Consider the following 21125-nt stretch of genomic DNA (forward strand, 5'->3'; position numbering starts at 1 on the left):
CTAGGCAAGTCCTGACCTTACAGGTCCCCATCTTACAACAGCCGAGCTTCCTATCCTCCCTGGGACTCTGCTATCTCCAACCTCACGTGCTTGCCAGTTACTGACCACAACTTTACTACCCCCACAATATCTCTATAAGCAAAGCCTGGAATCCTTTATCCTTTCCTATCTCTGCCTTAACCCAACCTCACGGACACACAAGCAGCAGAATCCTACACCTTTAGCCCTTCTCACCATGTAAAATCATCATCTTTCTCCCTTATATATTCTTCCCTACCCGCCACAGCCAAAGGGGTCATCAAGGGCGTATGGCTTGATCCCTGCAGCACTGGAACAGGAGCGCCAGGGTGTGGTGGCTGGGGGTGCGAAAGGGCTGGGCAGATGGTACACCTCTCGCCTCTGGCACTTCCCACATGAACTCACAATGGCTTCTATGGTTCCATTACCACAGGGATTCAGTCACACTGACTTCGGTGGGTTTGTGGTAAACCCAGCCATTCTGGAGAATAGTGTTCCACAGGAAAATGTATTCCAAATTCCTAAGAGCCAGTCTGAACTTCTGGAATCAATCTGTCTGTAGGCCAGACAGAGCATGAGTACCTTCATGGGGAAGGCAGGAGCCAATAAAATGCAGGAGCCAAATGATGCTCACATTTTTTTCATTTCCCTTTAATTGTTTATCTTTCTATTGTTATTTTACATTGGAGATACTGCAGGTTTGGTTGCAGACCACAGCAATAAAGCGAAGACTACAATAAAGGAGTCACTTGAATTTTCTGGTTTCCTATAAATTACGTTTTCAGTATACTGTAGTCTAGTAAGTTGCAAGGGAATTATGTCTAAACAAGGTACCTGCCTTAATTAAAAAATACTTTATTGCTAAAAAAAAAAATGCTGATCAGCATCTGGGCCTTCAGGAATTCATAGCAGTAACATCCAAGATCACCATAATTAAAGTAATAATAAATGAAAAAGTTATAATAATAAATGAAAAATGTTACAAGAATTACCACAATGTGACAGAGAGACATGAAGTAAACACATGTTGGGAAAATGACACCTTGCCACAGCCTTCAATTTTTTAAAAAAACAAACAAAAAACTGCCACAGTATCTGTGAAGTACAGTAAAACAATGCAATAAAATGAGGTATGCCTGTAGGTATGTTTCTAAAGTTTGAGAGCATATTTAGAAGGCAAAAAGTTCATAAATGTTTTAAATACCAGTTGCTACAGATGCTAGAGTGTTTTACATATAATAGTACTAAGGCTTTGGTACTGCACACATTTCAAAATAAATATTTTAACACACACTTCTGCCTAAATCCTGTTTTTAAACATACAATATACACAATTTTCAGAGCACATTATATACGGAATCGTAAAAATGCCTTTTAACACATAAAGCAAATCTTATTGCTCAGCTGTCTTGTGTTTAATTGGCATTTACTTATTAAGTATCATAGTACTAGCATGATTTAGTGGAGACTGACATTGGGAAGATTTAGGTACCATGCCCTGCTCTCACAGGATCCAGGCTCAAAAGCACAGGCAAGTCCTGAGCCTCTGTTTTTCTTATTTGTAAAATAGGAAAGTTATCTTATTAGCAAAGGCTTTTGAAATTCATTTTCATGCTATCTATGAGGAAAGAAGGAACATGTATACAGGATTCACAGTCAACCTACTTATGGGGACAGGAAAGTAAGGGTATTAAATATCAGTTACATACAGATACAAATATTTAACTGGCTAAAGACATTATCTCCTGGGAAAGTCTTGGTAACCAACTTTTGTTACAGGAATTCAAGTCTTCTTGACACCAGAGGTATGTATCTCAAACTAGAAGTTCAAATTGCTTTTTGATGGAAACTGCTGAAGTAATCGAATGTTATACTATACTCTTCTACCTTTTAAAAATGTTGACTATTTTAAGGTTAATACCTAACACATGAACAGAGAGAAACAGGCATATAAAGGCAGTAACAGACATACATTCAAACTATTTTTTTATCTTCTTCCTTTGGCCTAATATTCCAGATACATTTTTCTCCACTTACTTTCACGTCTCCCACTTTTGCCATCTATAATGTCTCTTCTGGTTCTTAGCTTTCTCATAAAACGACTTTCATAGATCTTGCCATTTAACTAGAAGACTATTTTTCTATAGTATTTTATACAACATTATATAAATGCACAGTATATTCTGTCTTTTTTAAAGTAGTATTATCTTCAAAAGTATCCTGGTGTCATTTTATTATCTGCAGGGGTTTTGGTTAGTCTACTCTTTTAGATATAGAGGCTACATCTATGCTTGGCATCCTTCCAGAAGAATACAGAGCAACAACGGTACCAAGTGTACACATGACATACAGATTATTTTTCGTTTAGGGTTTCACTGAACATCGCTGCCCATTTCTTTGAAAAGATTCTTCAGATAAAAATGACTATAAAGCCAAATCGTTTTTTTAAAAAACAAACAAACAAAACCAATGAACCCAAATGGTTCATTTTCACCAATGATCAAAGAACTGCAAATTCAATCAAAAGATGAGATCACACCACGGTGGCAAAAATTAAATAGATTCATCCTGTTGGGTGTCAGTAAAGGTGTGAGAAAATGGGCCCTCTGGTAGGTTGCTGCTATGAACATAAATTGCTACAACTTTTCTGTGGGTATATGTAAGGGTTTCCCAGATGGCTCAGTGGTAAAGAATCCATCCAGCTGCCAATGCAGGAGATGAGAGTTCAATCCCTGGGTCAGGAAAATCCCCTGGAGGAGGAAATGGCTACTCACTCCAGTATTCTTGCCTTGGAAATCCCATGGACAGAGGAGCCTGGCAGGCTGCAGTCCATGTGGTTGGAGTCAGAGTGTATATGCATACACATATATCATGTGTATGCATATACACACATGATGAATACAAAAACGTGCTAACCTTGATCCCAGCAATTCTATTTCTAGGACTTTTTCTTTAAAAAAAAATCCATTACATGGAGATATATATACAATACACCATCTAACACACTGTTTATAATAGCTAAAAGTCACAGACTATCTAAAAATTCCATCAACCAAAGACTCATTAAATGCATATTATGGAATAACCTTGAGCTTTTAAAAAGAATAAGATTGATATATCTGTATTAACAAGGAGAGAAAATGGAAGAGGTTAATTTTTACAAACCAGAATAGAGGAGAGCACTTACAGTATGGCTGTTTGATGATACCCTAGAAGTGCAGAGAGACTCAAAACTATTAAAAGTTGTTTGATGGAAGGAAAGAATATTGGAATACTTGCACTTAACTGCAATTCTGTATTAACCTTTTATAAAAAAAAAAAAAAAAGAATGTGCTACTTTTTAAGTTAAAAAAAAAAAAATGTTTTGCACAATTTTTCCTGGCAATTTCCAGCAGTGATGGAATTGTTGGGATAAGGCCACTGAGACACAGCTGATGGGCAAACCGCTGCAGCCTTTCTGGAGATCATTTTGGTTGAAGGAATCACAAGTCCTAAAACACACATGCGCTTCAACTTTGCAACTCACTTTCAGGAAGTTATCTTAAGGAAATAATCTAGGACATGAAGAAAAGTAAGGATGCTTACCAGCTTTGTGTATCAAACCTGGAAAGCAACCTAACTGTCCAATGACAGTATGTTGCTGCTGCTGCTGCTGCTAAGTCACTTCAGTCGTGTCCGACTCTGTGCGACCCAATAGACGGCAGCCCACTAGGCTCCCCCATCCCTGGGATTCTCCAGGCAAAAACACTAGAGTGGGTTGCCATTTCCTCCTCCAATGCATGAAAGTGAAAAGTGAAAGTGAAGTTGTTCAGTTGTGTCCAACTCTTCACGACCCCATGGACTGCAGCCTACCAGGCTCCTCCGTCCATGGGATTTTCCAGGCAAGAGTACTGGAGTAGGGTGCCATCGCCTTCTCCGGTATGACAGTATGGCAGTTGTTAAATAAACTATGACCCAAAATAAACAACCCAAAAGTTGTTAAATAAACACATGACCCATATGATGTCTCAGGCAACCGTTAACTTCATTTCAGAAAAGTACTCAATGACAGGGAAATAACCCACTATGCATTATACTCACTCACAGAAAAAGGCCACTATTCATTACAAACCAGCAAAAGCAGGTTACAAAACTATATGTACATTACAATCTCAATTTTGTTAAACATACGTGTATATTCACAGGAAAAAACCTAGAAGGATATAAACCAAAATTTTGGAGTTTCTTAATGGATGGTAAAATACAGTACATTCATTTCCTTCTTTAAATTCTTTATATGGTCAAATTCTTTGTTTCAGTTTTTATAAATGTAAAGGTAAAAAATTTCCACCAGTTCTGACCTTTTAAAAAAATTAGTTCAAAATTATACAAAGACTTTACAAAATAGCTTTTTATTACACTGTTGTACTACTCGCAAGAGAAAAAAATATTCAAAACTCATATAAGACTTTGCCTTTGAAGTACAGTTGTTACAAATTTCAATTCAAAATGTCAAAAAAAAAACAACTCTAGTATAAGCAGATTTACCAAACAAGCTTAAAGCAAGAGATTACACACCTGAAAATAGTCACCGAATCTGAGAGGGAACCAACAGCAACATCAGGGTAGGAATTTCTATCAAGGTCCATGTTTCCAGCAATTGAATATCCAAAAAAGGGTGATTTACCCTCAAGAACCTGAAAGGAATAGGGCATCAGAACGGACACCTGGCTACTAAAATAAGCCTTTTATTTATGCTTTGAAGATAAGTCTCTTTTGAACTGAAGTTAAAGAGTTTACTTACAAATTATATTAAATCACAACTGAATTATAAATACGCATACACATGATCAAACATTTCATGCATTTTATTTTCGCAAAAGTTATCTGATTTATGTTGTATCTCAAAAGACAAAGAGAATTTTTGATAACCTTATGTACCATATTAAGTCAATCAGTGTATTTCAAACCAAACTTCTCTTCCTGCCCTCCAAATGTCTTATTTTCCTCTAAAGCAATTTTTAGATTTTGGTATCTGATTCTCTATGCAATTACAATCATCTCATGTTTGTCCAGTTTCATCCCTTCTTAATATGCTACTAAAGGAAATACATCACATTCCATCTCTTTATGCTACCAGGGTAGAACCGTCTTTTCCTTTGGCTTAGTTTGAGTCTTAATTTACCAAAGAAATTTTACAGTTTAAAACAAGCAGCTCATTGCATTTAAATCTATTTACAAGCTATTTTCTAATACATTTTTTATAAAACCAAAGTTCATACTATTTTAGACTTGTAAGTAACACATGATTAGTGTGATAATTCACGTAAACCTAAACAATCCATTGGAAAGACAACTACTGAGACCTTAACTATAGAAATCCAAATTATCTGGTTACCTGTGTTGGTTTGGTATTTATTCCATTCGCAGATCCATGATAGATAAAAACCTTCCCCTTACCATCATAGGGTGCTCCAACCGCAATATCTGTTAACAACACCACGTTTTAACAAACATCACATTTTAAAAGCATTCCAATACAATGTTTTAAAACATGTCATGAGCACTCACTATTTTAGACAATCACATAATCTATAAATCATGACCATTTCACAATCTATTTGTCTACCTGGGTAGCCATCTTGATTAATATCACCAATATTTTTGACCGCAATGCCAAACATAGAATCTTTGGTTCCATTAAGACGAATCGGCTTGACATTATTCCATCTGCCTTGCTGGTTAATGTAGACATACGCTGCACCTCCAACTTCTCCACTTCTATCAAAATACTGTGGGGCTCCAATAACTATATCTTGCCACCTGAAAACATAATGAGGGGAAGAACTGTGAACCACTGGCCAAAATACCAGCAAGCTTAGGGAGAATCCCACGTGAACGGGTACTAAGGACACAGAGATATGATAAAAAGGACCTCAAATCTGGAATTTATATCTCATCAATTGAAGTATTTTTTTAAAAAACTAGGTAGCCTCTAATAACACCCAAAGGAAAACATCAACTGTAAGAACTTGAAGCCAGTTTCCAAGTTACATCTATAGTGCAGAGAGACTCCCAGTAAAGATTCCACTCCCTTCCACCTTTGACCTTCTACCAAAGACCCAGATTGGCACCACCAACCAGAGACCTTTGTATCAACTTTGTCACCAATCCCTACTTTCTAGAGGACATTCTGGCTGCTCCAAAATCCCCTTAAGAAACCACAGAACAGAACCAAGTAGGTGTCTTTTTTTTTTTTTTAAGTTAAATTTTAATTCTCACAGACCCATGGTCCTAGGACACAGTAAAAACTGAAGACTGAAAATGTAATCCTACATCCTAGGGAGGGTAACGAATGTTTGCTACCAAAATATAAGTGAGGAAGACTGATGGGATGGTAAAAATTTTGCAGCAGAAATATTCTTTCCATCAACTAACCTGGAAGGGTATTTCCTCTCAACACCTATAGAAGCCAGAGCAGCAATGAGTTCTTTGCAAATGTAAAATAACCTCAGAGGCTCTTACCCATCTTTGTTGAGGTCCACCACTGCCACGTCATAGCCAAATGAAGAAGCCAGCCCTTCCCCATCAAATATGTGCTCAGGGAGAAGGTGTGCAGACTTCAGGTCTCTCTTAAGCAAAACCACAGCTCCACTATGATTGGCTCGAGGAGCACCAGATACAAAAGTGATCTCATCTTTGGAAACAATACCTTTCCCCGAGTCCAAAGAAAAGCCTAGAAAAACAAAACATGGTACTTATCAACTCTGTTTTTCAGGAGGTATCTAACACTGGTTACTTCATCACTACCTGTCCTTTCCCACCACTCTCCTTCTGACCCTCCCCACCAGCTATCATATCTATGATAAAAATTACAGAACCAAGAGATTTGACTCAAGCACAAAATAGTAGGTATTTCCCTGTTAAGGCATTTTAAAAAAGCACCTGTGCTAGTTAGCATTTGTGTAACTTCAATCATGAAGCATACATGCTACTTAAGAATCAGTTCAAACTCCATTCCAATACTGAAACTGCTGTAAAAGGAGATCAAGCTAGATACTAAATTATCAAGGGAAAGTTACATCCTGTACACCAAGATGCAACCCGACATAGCATAATTGAGTGCCTATGGGTCTTGCTATAATGCAGTGATTAGTAACTTGTATATTCATCAATCTCTTTGGTCATCAGGCAATAAAAGAATGCGAACATTAATATACCACAGCCAGCATTTTACTCCTTAGGGCCAACTTAGTTCTCAGACACAAACATGCAAACAAAACCATGACTGATGAGATTTGAGAACCTAGCGGAAACAATAGAGGTGAGCAAGTTGTCATCTGTATCAATTACACACTTGTTCGGAGGGCAGAAAAACATTAGAAACCTCATTATAAAGCATCAGGTAGGATGTCAGATTACCAACTGAGAGGTTGGTATGAGGTTAAAGGGCAAGCAGACACAAATGTCCACATCAAAATTGTCCAAATTAAGCAAATCTTCCTATGTGAAGACGAGGCAGATGCAGAGTACTATAAGCTCACCCTTTTAATTGGGTTTTATTTATGAAAAGCATCACCGCTACTGTTGCAGTTCTCAAATTGTGAAGCGAGTTGAAAAACAGGATACAAGTTTAGAAAGGAGACACAATTGAATCCAGCTCTGGAAGCCATTCTGGCTGCAGAGCCTCAACCGCAGCATGCTTTTTGTATGTGCTTCACTTGAAATGAAATAGAAAATAAAAAGATTTATGCTCTGTATGGATCAAAAAAAAAATTCTTAAATGACCATGACCAAGACCATTTATTTGTCATTTCACAGGTCACAAACCTAGGTAGCTATTCATCATCACATCAGGGGATGTGTCGGGCTGCTCCCTGGGAGGCTGTGTTTTATAAACAAACTGATCGGGATCTGTATAGGAAACGCTGGTCAAAAACAGCAGGCCTGTACACATGCACGGGACGGAGGAGATTGAAGAAAAAGCAATTATGCTTGGTAAGAGGCACGCCGGCTACTGCCGTGCTCGCAATGATGAGGCCACCGCTGCATCCGGCAAGCCACCCTCTTTGCCAGCTTCCAAACCTCATGCAGATCATTTTCCTCCTAAAACCTGCGGATTTTTTTGAAATGACAGATGCATAGACAGCCAAAATGTGACAGTAGAAATGTGACACTATTCTCCCCACCCAGATTCCAGTACCCGCTTTTGAGGAAATCCATTCTGAGAGTGGCAAATGTGTTTAATAAAAAAAAGTTTAATAGTTTCACATGTTCCAGTAGACACTAAGATAAAAATCCATGGGCATCTATTTTACGCACAAAAGTGTTGGCTTGTTGACCAGAGCCATTAAATTGATATGGCATAAACTAATCCCTAAGTAACTCATTTGAAGAGGTTGTCTGTTAAAATTTATTCAAATAAAATATTGGTTTATTGATAGTATTAATATTTACCTTGAAAAGAATTTTACCCTGGAAAATCCTATTTAATAATTGAGCCTGCAAAGAACTCAGCCCTGTGTTCCCCTCCTATCCTGCAAAGTCACTGACAGCATTCACATACCCAGCTGCTTCCTATCCTGTCCCAATCATTTTCATGAGCATTTCTTCCCTTGGCTGGGGGAGTATTAATTGTGTGACCTTGGACTAGGAAAGTCATTTCCCTCAGTTACAGGATTTTTTCCCCCATTAGCAAAAGGAAAATAATACTTTTTTTATAATATAGTTGGAAAGAACAAATAAAACCTACAAAGTAGTAATAGTGTGTGATTTATGGCATACAGTAGGTGCTTAACAAGTGGTAAGTATAAGTTTTCTCCATTCTATGTCTTCACATCAAGTTTTTAATTTAGAGGTGGGGGAGTTTCTGAAAAGTTTTTTTTTAATTAACAGTATTGTTCATACATATCTATATAATTAGAACAATTTTTAAAGAATATGTTTATTAATACCTTGTTTAGAATTATTTTTAGATCTACACCCATTTTTTCCCCCTTTTTAACCTTCCATTGTTCTAGTAAGATCTCCAGCATATGGTACTTCTCTATTTTTTAAAAAGAATAGGATACTATTTAGATTTAGTAGATTTTTTACATTTTTTTCCAAGAATTACACAGTAATTATTCTTTATGTCAACTCATACCAAGAATTAAAGCTTTTAAAAGCCTTTGTGTAATTACCATAATGCACATGAATAATTTAGGACACCCATTAGTAACGAAAACAAGCGTTAGGAGTTAAGGAATTGGCACTTAGACCACAATCTGGGTGTCCTTGGAGCTGCTTTAGCAGTGCGGCTCTGGCTCGGCTGGAAAGCCCCCATGCCACCCGCCAGGGGCCTTGTGACAATCCAGAAGCAAGGCCAACCCCTGGAGAGGGGCAGTCACAGAGGATGGACCTGGAGGTCTTGACCTGCCACTTAAGAGTAACTTCATAAATGTAGCTCTTCAAGAGTATCTCTGCAAAAAGAGACTCTGAACGGAGAGGGAAGACAACTCGGCCTCTTGCTTACAACCATGCATGGTGTCATGGCTGCATGGACCGCCTGGTGCGGGTTACAGAAGCTGACATTAGCTCAGGAAACAGACCTCCACGCAGGACAGAAGATTTTAGGAGACGGTAGGTTTCCTCCTGCTTTGAGGCAGCTCAGGTCAGATACCCCAAGTATCAGTCAGAATACCTCAGGGATCACCAAGCTTTAAATTCCACTAAATGCAGCCACAGGCCCCCAGCCCCAGTCTGGCCTTTTCTCAGCCTCGCAGTCCAGGGTCCCGTGACAGGAGCGTCACACAGAGGCATCTGAGGAGGCAGGCGTGTCACCTACTCTCGTTCCTACCTAAGTAACTGTTAGCCGGAACAGGAACTAGGCTTTCATCATGGTCAGTCTCTCCACCAACTTCATAAGGCCCATCTTCAAAGATGTTCATGTCAAAAAAAGTGTTATTCTTTTGCTCTACACGAACAATCCCTAAAGGAATGAAATGGTAAAAAAGAAAAAAAAAATGAAGATGAAACAAAATAAAATAGATGGTTGTAATAAACATTCCTGATGTTATCATTAAGTTCAGAAAGAAAAGTTTGGAGGAACAAAAGGCAGAAGATGACTTTTGAGGTTATTAAAGTTAAAAAATACTGTTTGTATAGATTTTTACATCAAACAAAATTGTTCTAGTAATAAAAAAATGCCCACGTGTTTTCATGAATTATCTTTATAATGCCATGAAAATGGAACTATAGATGGAAACTGGAATGTTTAATTAACTAAACCTACAGAAAACTCTTTAATTATATGAACCTGATATATTTTACATATTCTGTAATCCTAAATCAATTTACCTTCTTTACTATAGTGTGAAAGCGAGATTAGTATTTTGATATTTTCTTCCAATCATTTTTAACCAGAGATTTTAAATTTTCAAAAAATTTTCAGACCTAATATTGAAAAGAGAAGATCTCACATAGTAAGTCCACTATATGATTTTTTTTAAGTGGTAACATTTTTAAGTCAGCATTTACAAAGCAGGCAAGAGGTATTTCCCATAAATTAAAACATACATAATTGGTGGGTGTTTTTATTTTGTTTTACTATGTATGGCATCTCGTGCTAAAATAAAACTATTTCTAAACGCAGTGTGTTATTAGGTCAAGATAACCCAACAAATGCTGCTATGTGGAAGACTCAGCTGAGGGTGGGTAGCCTAAGGAAATTATTGCAAAGGTTGCTATGAATGACATACCCAGGAAGGTGTTTAAGGACCATTCCTAACAGAAATTAAAACTCCGAAATTTTTGAATGAACAATTAAAATTTTTCCCAAGATTTTTCTGACTATAGAAAATGTTAGAACACAGGATTTATTATAATAAATTTCTCCCCCCCAAAATCTTATTTCTGAATCAGATGTATTTCTCTTCACTACGAATTAGAATTAGGTAAATTGTCCTTTATAATAGAGCGGTTTTCTAAACCTGCTTAATTTCTTCAGAAGTTGAACTTTTATTACGGGGGCACTGACCATGTTCCTCCAGGCAAAAAATGTGATGTCACGCCCTTCACCTACATCTCGAGATTATTTAAACAATATCATTTAACAACCTTTCCGCAAGTTATCTGTGATCATCTCAAATTTTCCTAATTTTTCATCTGTCTTTCTAACTACCCTGCTTTATTAGCAAAACATAGCCCAAGTAATACATGACTAAAGAAATGTCTGTATCAATACAATATTATTTGTATACACCACCACTCAAGTCTTCTCAGTTTTCAGATCCCTATGTTAAAATTTAAACTTTCAATTTCATGAGATAAGCAAATACAAAACAGCAAAAACTAATGCTAACTATATTTTTACAAAAGGAAGTTAATTAGTTATATGAATGTAAATTGCTGGCAGAGGGGGAAAAATCTTAGAACATACATGTGACGATTGTTTTTAAAAATCAAAATTAAGATATTTTAATAATCCTACTCTACCTCTATAATATCAAAATGCCTTATGATACATTCTGTTTTAATTTAAAATGTACTAAATCATGGTGCATAGGCAGAAATTACGCAGTCATTCTCATCTCCATTTCTATAAATATCCGGCATACCTTTCCAGTTGTAAGTGCCTGGGGCTCCAAACGCAATGTAATGGAAGTCTTTAGTAAAAGTAGCTGCTACACCTTGCTGGCAAGAACCAAATTTTTCATGACCTCTCAACCGGCCATCACAAAAACTCCAGTCTCCTCCATCCATATCATCTTCAATCCTGAGATTCTGACTTAGGACATAGCACCTTCCAAAGATGTCTCGGGATTCCTGCTTCGTATTAACATGTTGTCTTTTTTCATATCGATGAGCACACGTCTGCAAGCAGATGAATAAAGCAGCCCACATGTGTTGGCAAACCTGACGTTTTTCATTACAAACCAATGAAACTGTCAACAATCGAGAGGTTAATTCTAAATGGGATGTTAAATGTGCCCTCATCCTGAGACCAGGTCAGAAAACCAGCAAATATTCCCCAAAGTTGCAAGAAGGAGACCATTATCTAGCACAGGACTTCTGTCTTACCGTCACCCAGAGAATAATGCTGCAATCTAAATATTGAAGGCCAATCTGTAATCCCCTGGAGAAGGAAATGGTAACCCACTCCAGTATTCTTGCCTGGGAAATGCCATGGACAGAGGAGCCTAGCAGGCTCCAGTCCATGTGGGCGCAAGAGAGTTGGATATGACTTAGTGGGACTTCCCAGGTGGCGCTAGTGGTAAAGAACCTGCCTGCTAATGCAGGAAACGAGAGACGCAGGTTTGATCCCTGGGTCAGGAGGATTCCCTGGAGGGCATGGCAACCCACTCTAGTATTCTTGCCTGGAGAATCCCATGGTCAGAGGAGCCTGGCAGGCTACAGTCCACAGGGTTGCACACGACTGAAGCAACTTAGCACACAAGCACACACACGACTCAGTGTTTAAACAACAACAGTCTGCAATTCACAGGCAATTTATGTGTAAATTTACCTGTCACATAAACAATGGGAAACACTTTATTTCATCTTCTCAATTTAATTGGATTTTAGTGGCTACATAAACCTTCATATCACTATGTTCATGAAAAGAAGGAACATGTTCCAGGGGAGAGAAATCATGGACATATTTTCACAGGAATTGGGCTAAAAACAAAGGCATTTTTCTTTTATCCATACTATTTCCTCATAATCAATCCTATCTTAACTTATCCTTTAAACTCTGAGATTAAGTTTATTTTAAAAGGCAGAGAGAAGCCTTTTAAAAAGGCAGAGAAAAATCATACTGCTGGGAGAGACTAAATAAACTCTAATTTTCACCTATGGGTATTCATGGCCACCCTCCATATAACACAGGCTAAAAATACTTTACAATGTCCAAGTCAATATCCTATAATGCATCTCCTTAGATGTAAAAATCCAATACTTGGTAGAATTCTCATTTTTCTCAAAATTTTACATAAATTTGTTACAGCAACCAGATTTTGAAAGAGACGGAAAGATCATCGTGATTCAGTCTGGTACCTCCAAGGCCACCTAACACATTCCATCGAACAACCCTTTTTTCTCGGCTACCACTTCTATCTGAAGTAGCCCAGAAAATAAAGAGTTTAAAATGATCTGATCCTTACTTTGCATGACCATTCCCATATTTTTGTAACTCATCTATAATAGCTGCATAGTTCCTAGGACAAAAACCATGTACGGTTTTGCTTTGGTTTTTCAAGACCACCTAAAGTTGTAGGGACATTCAGTAAAGGCTTTTAAAAGTAAGTTTTTTTGGATCTAAACGTTCTAAGGAAAAGCAGCTTGTAGAGCCGTTTCAAAGTAAATCAGGAATCACAGAAAAAGCAATGGTTTGATTTCCTCTTGACATCAATTCCTGCTGTATAGCAGTCAGTTCTCTAGAATGTACACTCTAGGCAGGCGGAAGCCGTCTGCTCTGTTCACTGCTATAAGCCCAGCACTAGCACACAACAGGCACTCAGCGCGGAATGGACACATCTCTCTATACTTACCACAACTTTGCCGCCTGGACCCTGGCTTTGGACAGTGACTCCCATCCACTGATCTTCCTTGCTTTCCGATGAAGGGTCAGCTGCGGAGAAAGCAGCATAGGTCACACACACAGCTAGGACTTCAAAGCTACTGCAACAGGCCATGAACCAATTAATGAACAAAAATGTAAGAAACAGCTTCTAAACTGCCTTGACTCCAAGTACTTAGTAAGTGCAGTTACTCCATAAAAATTGCTTTCCATCTTAAGAAAACAGGTGAGTGGTTATTGGTATGAATGTTTCACCAAATTGTTTACAAAAATATGTAATTCTACCTGGTGGCCATTCACCTTCTCTGACACCCAGAGTGCAAAGTACAGAAATGACCATCCAAACTAACAAAAAGGGAGTTACTTCTCTACATACCCTCAAATTTGTTACATAATAGCATGAACTTTGCTTTTCTGTACTGGAGATGGGAAAACAAGGCCTCAGATCCACTTTCTATCTTTCTATTGATGAAAAAAAGGAAAATGATATATTTATTTTTACCTCCTCCTTCCAAAAAGGAGAGAGGAAAACCAAAAATCTCACCGTGTGCTCTTCAGCATCAGTTTGAACCTACTGTATAACCCTACATCCAAAATGTAGGCATGATTTTCAATTTTGAATCATTACGAAAAGATCAAAATTAAACAACTTTAGGTAGGCAGAAGGAAAAATGCCAAAATGTTAAATAAATAGGGATTATCTCTACAATATCGGTGGGTTTAGGTTTCTTTCTTTACAGTTCAATGTCATTTACAGATTTCTCACAATTAACATATATTATTTTCCAATCAGTTAAAAAAAACTGTTGCTAAAAAGATTAAAAAAACAAACAAACAAACAAGAGAGGAACATAAACATGAAGCTGCAAATCTGCGTCAACCAAGAACGCCAAATTAGGTTTGGCTGCAGCTTCTCAGGACACCAACTGCTCTGCCCACCACAGTCTATACAAAACAAGCCTCTATCTGAGATAGTAGGGAAATTTTATCCACGTCGTCCAGCTCTCACTTTAGAGAGATCTTATATTTAACAGCCTTTCTCCCTAATATTTTAACAGCAAATGAGAACTTTTGGCTGCTGAGTACAGGATACACATTCAATTTTCTGAACAATTTTTCAACAGTCTCCTGTAGAACCTCAACACATCACTAGGTGGCAATATCAATACACCATACCAGTTTGGAAACCAGGGTTGGGGAGACAGCAAAAACAGGGCAGCCAAAGTGACTTAAAAAGTAAATGTTCTCAGGGCAAGCAAGAAACAGTCAAGGCCCATGCAATTAAGAGAGGCCTTCTCTCCAAGAATAAATGCTTGTCCCCCTCTATCCTTCCTCTTGGAAAGGGCAAGTGGGCTGGCCAAAGGAACACTGAGCAAGCACAGAACACACCGTCGTTATCAAATTCAATTCGCGTGCACGGCCCCCGGGAGGTGATGTCGCAGCTGTACAAGCCTCCTGTTCTGTTGGCCTTCTGCAGTGGAAGGGCCACTGCGCGGGGAGCCCCCACGAGCAATCTGTTGACGAAACAGAGAATTTGGAGATTTGAGCTGAATGTGCATTTAACATTTAGAGCCAGAGCCGAGAGATATCTGAATTATTCTCTTGTCAAAAAGCCGCCTAATTCTCTGCCAGTTTAGGTGGTGAGGGAGAACAAAGGCAGAGCCCGTGGCACACAAACAAAGATGCAAGCAAAGCACAAGAAGAGGGGTTGCTGAAACAGGTGAAAGATACGCCCGCCTCTCACAGTATCAGCAGCTCTCTGCCGGGCAGGAGTCTGGTGTTTTAGAAGACACTTTCCACAGAGCTTGCCCCCTACACCTAAGCCAAGGACATCACAAGGAACTCAGACAAAACAAACACTCCCTCACTGGGGGAGAAAAATGGTCACATTAAACTGAAATGACAATACATCTGTTTCCAACACTGTGTCTTCTTAGGGTGGGGGCGTGGGGTTCAAAGGTAATTTTTGAATATCCCCCAGGTTTCCAGTTTATATACTGTTTAGTTGATTAAACCAGGTGGCCACTGGACTGAGGTGGGTCTAAGGCTATGGCAGCCTATGGAACCAAACTGAAATCCCAGCCTGTAAATGTCTCAAGGTTACAAAACCAAACCCAAGGGCAACCGATCACAAACAGGCGCACCCAGATGGTAAGCCAATCGAATCATTTCCTCGCTTTGCTTCCTTACTGTCCTTACTCTCTGTGTCTTTCCCTGCTCCTGCTGGTTCGACACTGCCAGGTTTGCACTGATTTCTGCTCAGATAAACTTGTCAAGTTTTTAATATGCCTCAGTTTACCTTTTAACAATTTAGATTTGGAACCAAATCTTTGCCTGAGATACAACTCGACTGAATTACTGTTTTGTAGCTTCTTTCTGCATCAATTCTCACTTTCTGGTACTTGGCCATCTGGACAAGCTCCTCTTCTATCATCCAATCAGTCTCCACCAAGGATTCAGGGATGGTCTGAGAGTACCTTCTGTGCAGTAGGCACCAGAATGTTCCCTCTCCCCTCCCACCTCAGGGTTCTTGCCACCTCCAGTAAGACAGGATCCTAAGCTAAACCCACAATCCTTAAAAGCTGACTGCTTCTCAGACAATGGGATTTTTAAAGATCCACCATCTTTCTGCTGTGTTCTTTTGCTAACGTCTTTTTTATTTTTTTAATTGAAGGATAATTGCTTTACAGAATTTTGTTGTTTTCTGTCAAACCTCAACATGAATCAGCCATGGGTATACATATATCCCCTTCCTGTTGAACCCCCCCTCCCATCTCCCTCCCCATCCCACCCCTCTAGGTTGATACAGAGCCCCTTTTGAGTTTCCTGAGCCATACAGCAAATTCCTGTTGGCTACCTATTTTACATATGATAACGTAAGTTTCCACGTTACTCTTTCCATATATCTCACTCTCTCCTCCGCTCTCCCCATGTCCATAGTCTATTCTCTATGTCTGTTTCTCCACTGCTGCCCTGTAAATAAATTCTTCAGTACCATTTTTCTAGATTTCGTATATGTGCATTAGAATACGATATTTATCTTTCTCTTTCTGACTCACTTCACTTTGTATGATAGGTTCTAGGTTCATCCACCTCATCAGAACTGACTCAAATGTGTTCCTTTTTATGGCTAAGTAATATTCCATTGTGTATATGTACCACAACTTCTTTATCCATTCATCTGTCGATGGACATCTAGGTTGCTTCCATGTTCTAGCTATTGTAAATAGCGCTACAATGAACAATGGGATACATGTGCCTTTTTCAGCCCTGGTTTCCTCAGGGTTTATGCCTAGGAGTGGGATTGCTGGGTCATATGGTGGTTTTATTCCTAGTTTTTTAAGGAATCTCCATACCATTTTCCATAGGGACTATATCAATTTACATTCCCACCAACAGTGCAAGAGCGGTTTCCTTTTCTCCACACCCTCTCCAGCATTTATTGTTTGTAGACTTTTTGATGATGGCCATTCCGAAAAGTGTGAGGTGACATCTCATTGTGGTTTTGATTTGCATTTCTCTAGTAATGACCAATGTTGAGCATCTTTTCATGTGTTTATTGGCCATCTCTATGTCTTCTTTGTAGAAACAGCTGTTTAGGTCTTTCGGTTGCTAATGTCTTAATTACCATCAGTTTTACAGTCTTTGGGGTCTGGCTAACTGACAACAAGGAAAAGAAACAAAGAGAAAAGGATATACAGCAGACACTGGACAGAGAGAAACAGAGCTGAAAGAGCAACCAGGCTAGAGCTGGGAAAAATGGCTGGGAACACAAATGTAAACCAACAGCCAACTCCCAAAACAGAAAAGCCAATCCCAGCCTTCAAGAAACTCATAACTCTCAGATGCAAATAACAAAAACTAAGACAAATAATTACACCACCCTCTCCCAGCTCAACGACAGACAGGCCTTATTGCTTTTGTCTTTGCTATGATCCCAATAAAGGATTTAACATATTTTCTTTTAAAACCAATGCAGTGCAGTAGCTACAATGGAATAAAAATGCACTGAGAAAACAGAGAGGGGTGCCAGACTCTGCCAGGGAGAGCCAGTGAAGCAGACCTTACAGAACACTGGCAGACTCACTCACATGTGAACCCGGAGCCCTAGCACCATCCTTCCCCCTAGCCCCTCGGATGGCAGCACCATCAGCCTCTACCTCCAATCCGTCCAGCATTTACAGGATGAAGTAGCACACTCCAAGGTACAGAACTGGAAGACACACTGGGCAGGACTTTGGGGCAGAGCAAGGCCAAGGGCTGCTATCCCACACCTATTTCGTTAACATCATCCTTGCTTGATCCCAGGGATTCAGACCAAGAGCTGCAAGGTCAACTAGCCTAGACCCTGTGAGTGAACAAGTTCAGTGACTCAGCAAGGGTGAAGACGGAACCCTGTCCAGGTACTGGAAAGGATAAGCAAACTGCTGGGGTCAGAAGCACAGCATGTGGGCACTGGAAGCACTGGAGAATGTGTTCAGCCCTCCAACTCTACAGATGAGCAAACAGAGGCTTTTGGGAGGAGGGCAAGTACTCTGCCCCTAAGGTCTCCTAGGTAGCTGAGAGTCAGGGAAAAAACTACTTTGGAGCCATGTTCTCTCCATTCCTTTAAATTGCTTCCTAGGAAATAAAACCCAGGATTTTTCAGGTGTTTACAGTCCAGCTGGAAGGGCAAAACCTACACAAGTGAAACACTGAAACAAGACCAGTTTCCTTTCCTGACAGATTTAAGACCAATTCAGAAAGCAAGAGGGAAGGCAGAGCATTTTTGCAGCTGGGTGGGGTGAAGGTCCGGAAGAGATTTCCTATAAAGGTAATGATGACTGCAAGGGAAAGAGCAGGCCAGGAGTTCCAAGGTTATTACAGTGTATCTTCTCTGACCACTTCCTCTCCTCATCCCCACCCAAGGAGCCTGGCAAGCTACCCCAAAGGCAGGTATTGGGCTTGTTATTTCCTGTTGACCGTCCTTGCTCATTCCTTCGTTTATTCACTCCACAAACATTTAAGAGCCTCCTAGGATGAGTAAGAATTGCCCCCTCTCCTTGCCCAACCCTGGCCCTGCAGAAGCCAGATCCATTATCTTTAAATTGCAGGGAGGTAGAAGCCATGCCAAGGTGGGGCAGAGTGCTGTGCCTGGTCCAGAGGGCGCTAAATCTGCCCCAAGGAAGTGTCACCTAGAGATGTCAGGAGCTGGAGGTGGCCCCGTGAGGGGCATAGCACGTGCAAAGGCTGACAGGGAAGGAGCCAGAGTTAATGGAGGCACAAGAATCGGCAATGCAACAAGAAGGGGATGGGCATCCTGGTCTGTGGAGCTCCAGGTTCTGGTGCAAAGGGCCACAGAGGCGCACCTGCCGAGCAGGCTGGCTTCCCTTTAGCCCAACAGGTGCTTCCGGGTTTCCTGTTGTTGACAATGCTACGGAGATTGTTCCATTTACATAGACAATCCTTGAGATCAAGCTGCTCCCTCCAGCTCCTTCCAGCCATGACCCCACCCCCACCCCGCCCCCCAGCTACCTGGGAGGACTTCTGCCTCTAGGGTACCTGCAGATTTCCTGTTTCCCTGACCCTCTAACACACAAGCAAGACAGACTGGCCCTTCAAGTCCAGTTTGCTGGCTGGTTATAGGAGCTGAGGCAGCAAAAATTTCCCTTGTGCTATAAATGCCAAGCTCCTATAGAAGATTTTGGGGTGGGGGGGACAACATGGAAGGAAGAGAGAACTTGACAAAACGAGAGAAACGTGCCTCTGGAAAACAGTTGTCACATTGTCTCCTGTGTTCCCAGCCCTGTCCTTTCTCCCAGGTCCCTGCTCTAACTGCACCCCATTCCGTGAAACCCACACTTAGAGGAAAATCAGGAAAACAATGGGGAGGGCAGGTGGAGCTCAGTCAGATCATATCAGAGTCCTAGAAAAGGTAAGGAAGCACTTTGATGGAAGAACCCGGTACCCCCGCTCCCCCGCATCAAAGTCAACAATTGACAGGTGTCTTAATCCTCAAGGTAAAGTTGCCCTTGTTTGTTCAGGAACTAAGCAAATTCTGATTTCTGCTTAGAACCAGCCTTCGTCACAAAAGATCACAACCCATTCGCTAAGGCTATGCCTGGCAAGGACAAAGAAATGAAAACAGAGCTGTATGTACCTAGTCAATGACATTGGCCTGGTGCAACCCCTCTACTTCCTAATTAAGTCTTTTAGGACCTGGGCACTGGCCTAAGCCAATCGGAACCAGCCAGCTCCTGGGATAGCACAGCGAGTGCAGCTCTAGGAGGGGCAGCTTGAATGTGGGGGGAAGACTCGGGCCGCATCCAAATCCACTTTCTGCTCAAATCCTACTTTTTTGCCCCCTGTGAAGCTGGTTTTAGTGAGCAGCAGGCAGTCTGGGCACTGCCTGGATGCCCACAGCAACTCCTAGGACCCAGGCAGCAGCTGCCAGGCAGTTCATTTTCCTTTAAGCAGCAGCAGCAGCAGCAGAGGCTGCTCTTCTTACTGACCCACCCAGGATGAGTAGAAGAATTCAGAAGTACGGTAGCAACTCACATTCAGAGTGACAGGGATCAAGGGACCTAAAAGTTATGGCCTTCAAAGGGAAATGGTGGAAATTAACAGAACACGGTCCAAGAAACCTATTCCCTTATCAGGTCAAAAGAAAAACCGTAATCAAGGAAGGGCAAGAGTCTGAGTTTGAACTTAGATTGTTTTAGACACCAAAATGAACAAGAAAAATTACTTCCCAAATTGCTTTCCACAGGGCCAGTAGATGATCACCTCCCCTGTTTTCAAGCTGTACTGACATAAAAACCGCCTTGGGATTCTAACATATTGGAAACCTACCTGTAAGATACAAAACTCAAAATGTGCAAAGCCACATCATCTTTAAAGATGAGAAATAAAATTTGAAATAGTGAAATACAATGTCAAACTACACAACTGTGGCAGTAACATAAATTCAGGTCTTTGGAGTCTAGATCAAAATTCTTGGCACAAAGATCCAGGACCCTATCATGCTAATCACAAAATTATTTCAAACTTCAAATAAGCCTTACTCCTGTTTCCTATAGTCAAGTTCTCTCCCAAATAGAGTCGGTATTCTTTTGCATAACTATTAATACAGCAACCAAAAGTTCTCAACACTGGGGTACTTTTAAAACTCTAAGGACAATAGCAGCTTTGCTTCATTGTTTTTGGCACTAATTCATTTCCTCAAGGATTAAAGATTCTGTCTCTAGCTATGCAACTTTGTCCCAGGAAATGTGAAATACTGCTTCATTAGAACAAGGACACTATTATTGCTTAACTTAAAACACAGCCTTCTTAGTTTGTCCAAATTAAGCCTTAAATTAGAAGATGACATTAATAATTCAACTGTCACCTCTACATTTAGCCCATCTTCGAGTTCAGTCCTTAATTTTTAACAGTAATAATGACAAATGGCAAGAAATAAAAATGAAAGAATTTACAGTAGAGAGCAACAGATTCCACATTCATCCCAAGACCCTACTCTCGGGGCAAACTCCTTTTTTTTTTAATTCTGGATTTTTTTTAAAACTCTGTAACTCTAGATATTATGCTG

At 40.0% G+C, this 21125-nt stretch overlaps 1 protein-coding gene across 3 annotated transcripts in view; it reads right to left on the reverse strand.

Annotated features, from left to right (window-relative positions):
• ITGA6 (integrin subunit alpha 6) overlaps positions 1-21125 on the reverse strand; it is an 87611-nt gene that overhangs the window by 31583 nt on the left and 34903 nt on the right. For 2 of the 3 annotated variants that reach the window (XM_006070259.4, XM_006070260.4), the window contains exons 2-9: positions 14945-15069; positions 13527-13606; positions 11595-11850; positions 9836-9967; positions 6523-6733; positions 5627-5820; positions 5396-5484; positions 4576-4694 (exon numbers count right to left, since the gene is read on the reverse strand). In XM_006070259.4, the coding sequence (XP_006070321.1) occupies positions 4576-4694; positions 5396-5484; positions 5627-5820; positions 6523-6733; positions 9836-9967; positions 11595-11850; positions 13527-13606; positions 14945-15069 (1206 nt within the window). Of the gene's footprint in view, positions 1-4575; positions 4695-5395; positions 5485-5626; positions 5821-6522; positions 6734-7827; positions 7945-9835; positions 9968-11594; positions 11851-13526; positions 13607-14944; positions 15070-21125 lie in introns of all 3 variants that reach the window. The other variant, XM_044933773.2, reaches the window with a different exon arrangement.

Source organism: Bubalus bubalis, chromosome 2 (assembly GCF_019923935.1).
Source record: "Bubalus bubalis isolate 160015118507 breed Murrah chromosome 2, NDDB_SH_1, whole genome shotgun sequence".
In the NCBI taxonomy this organism is placed as follows: domain Eukaryota; kingdom Metazoa; phylum Chordata; class Mammalia; order Artiodactyla; family Bovidae; genus Bubalus; species Bubalus bubalis.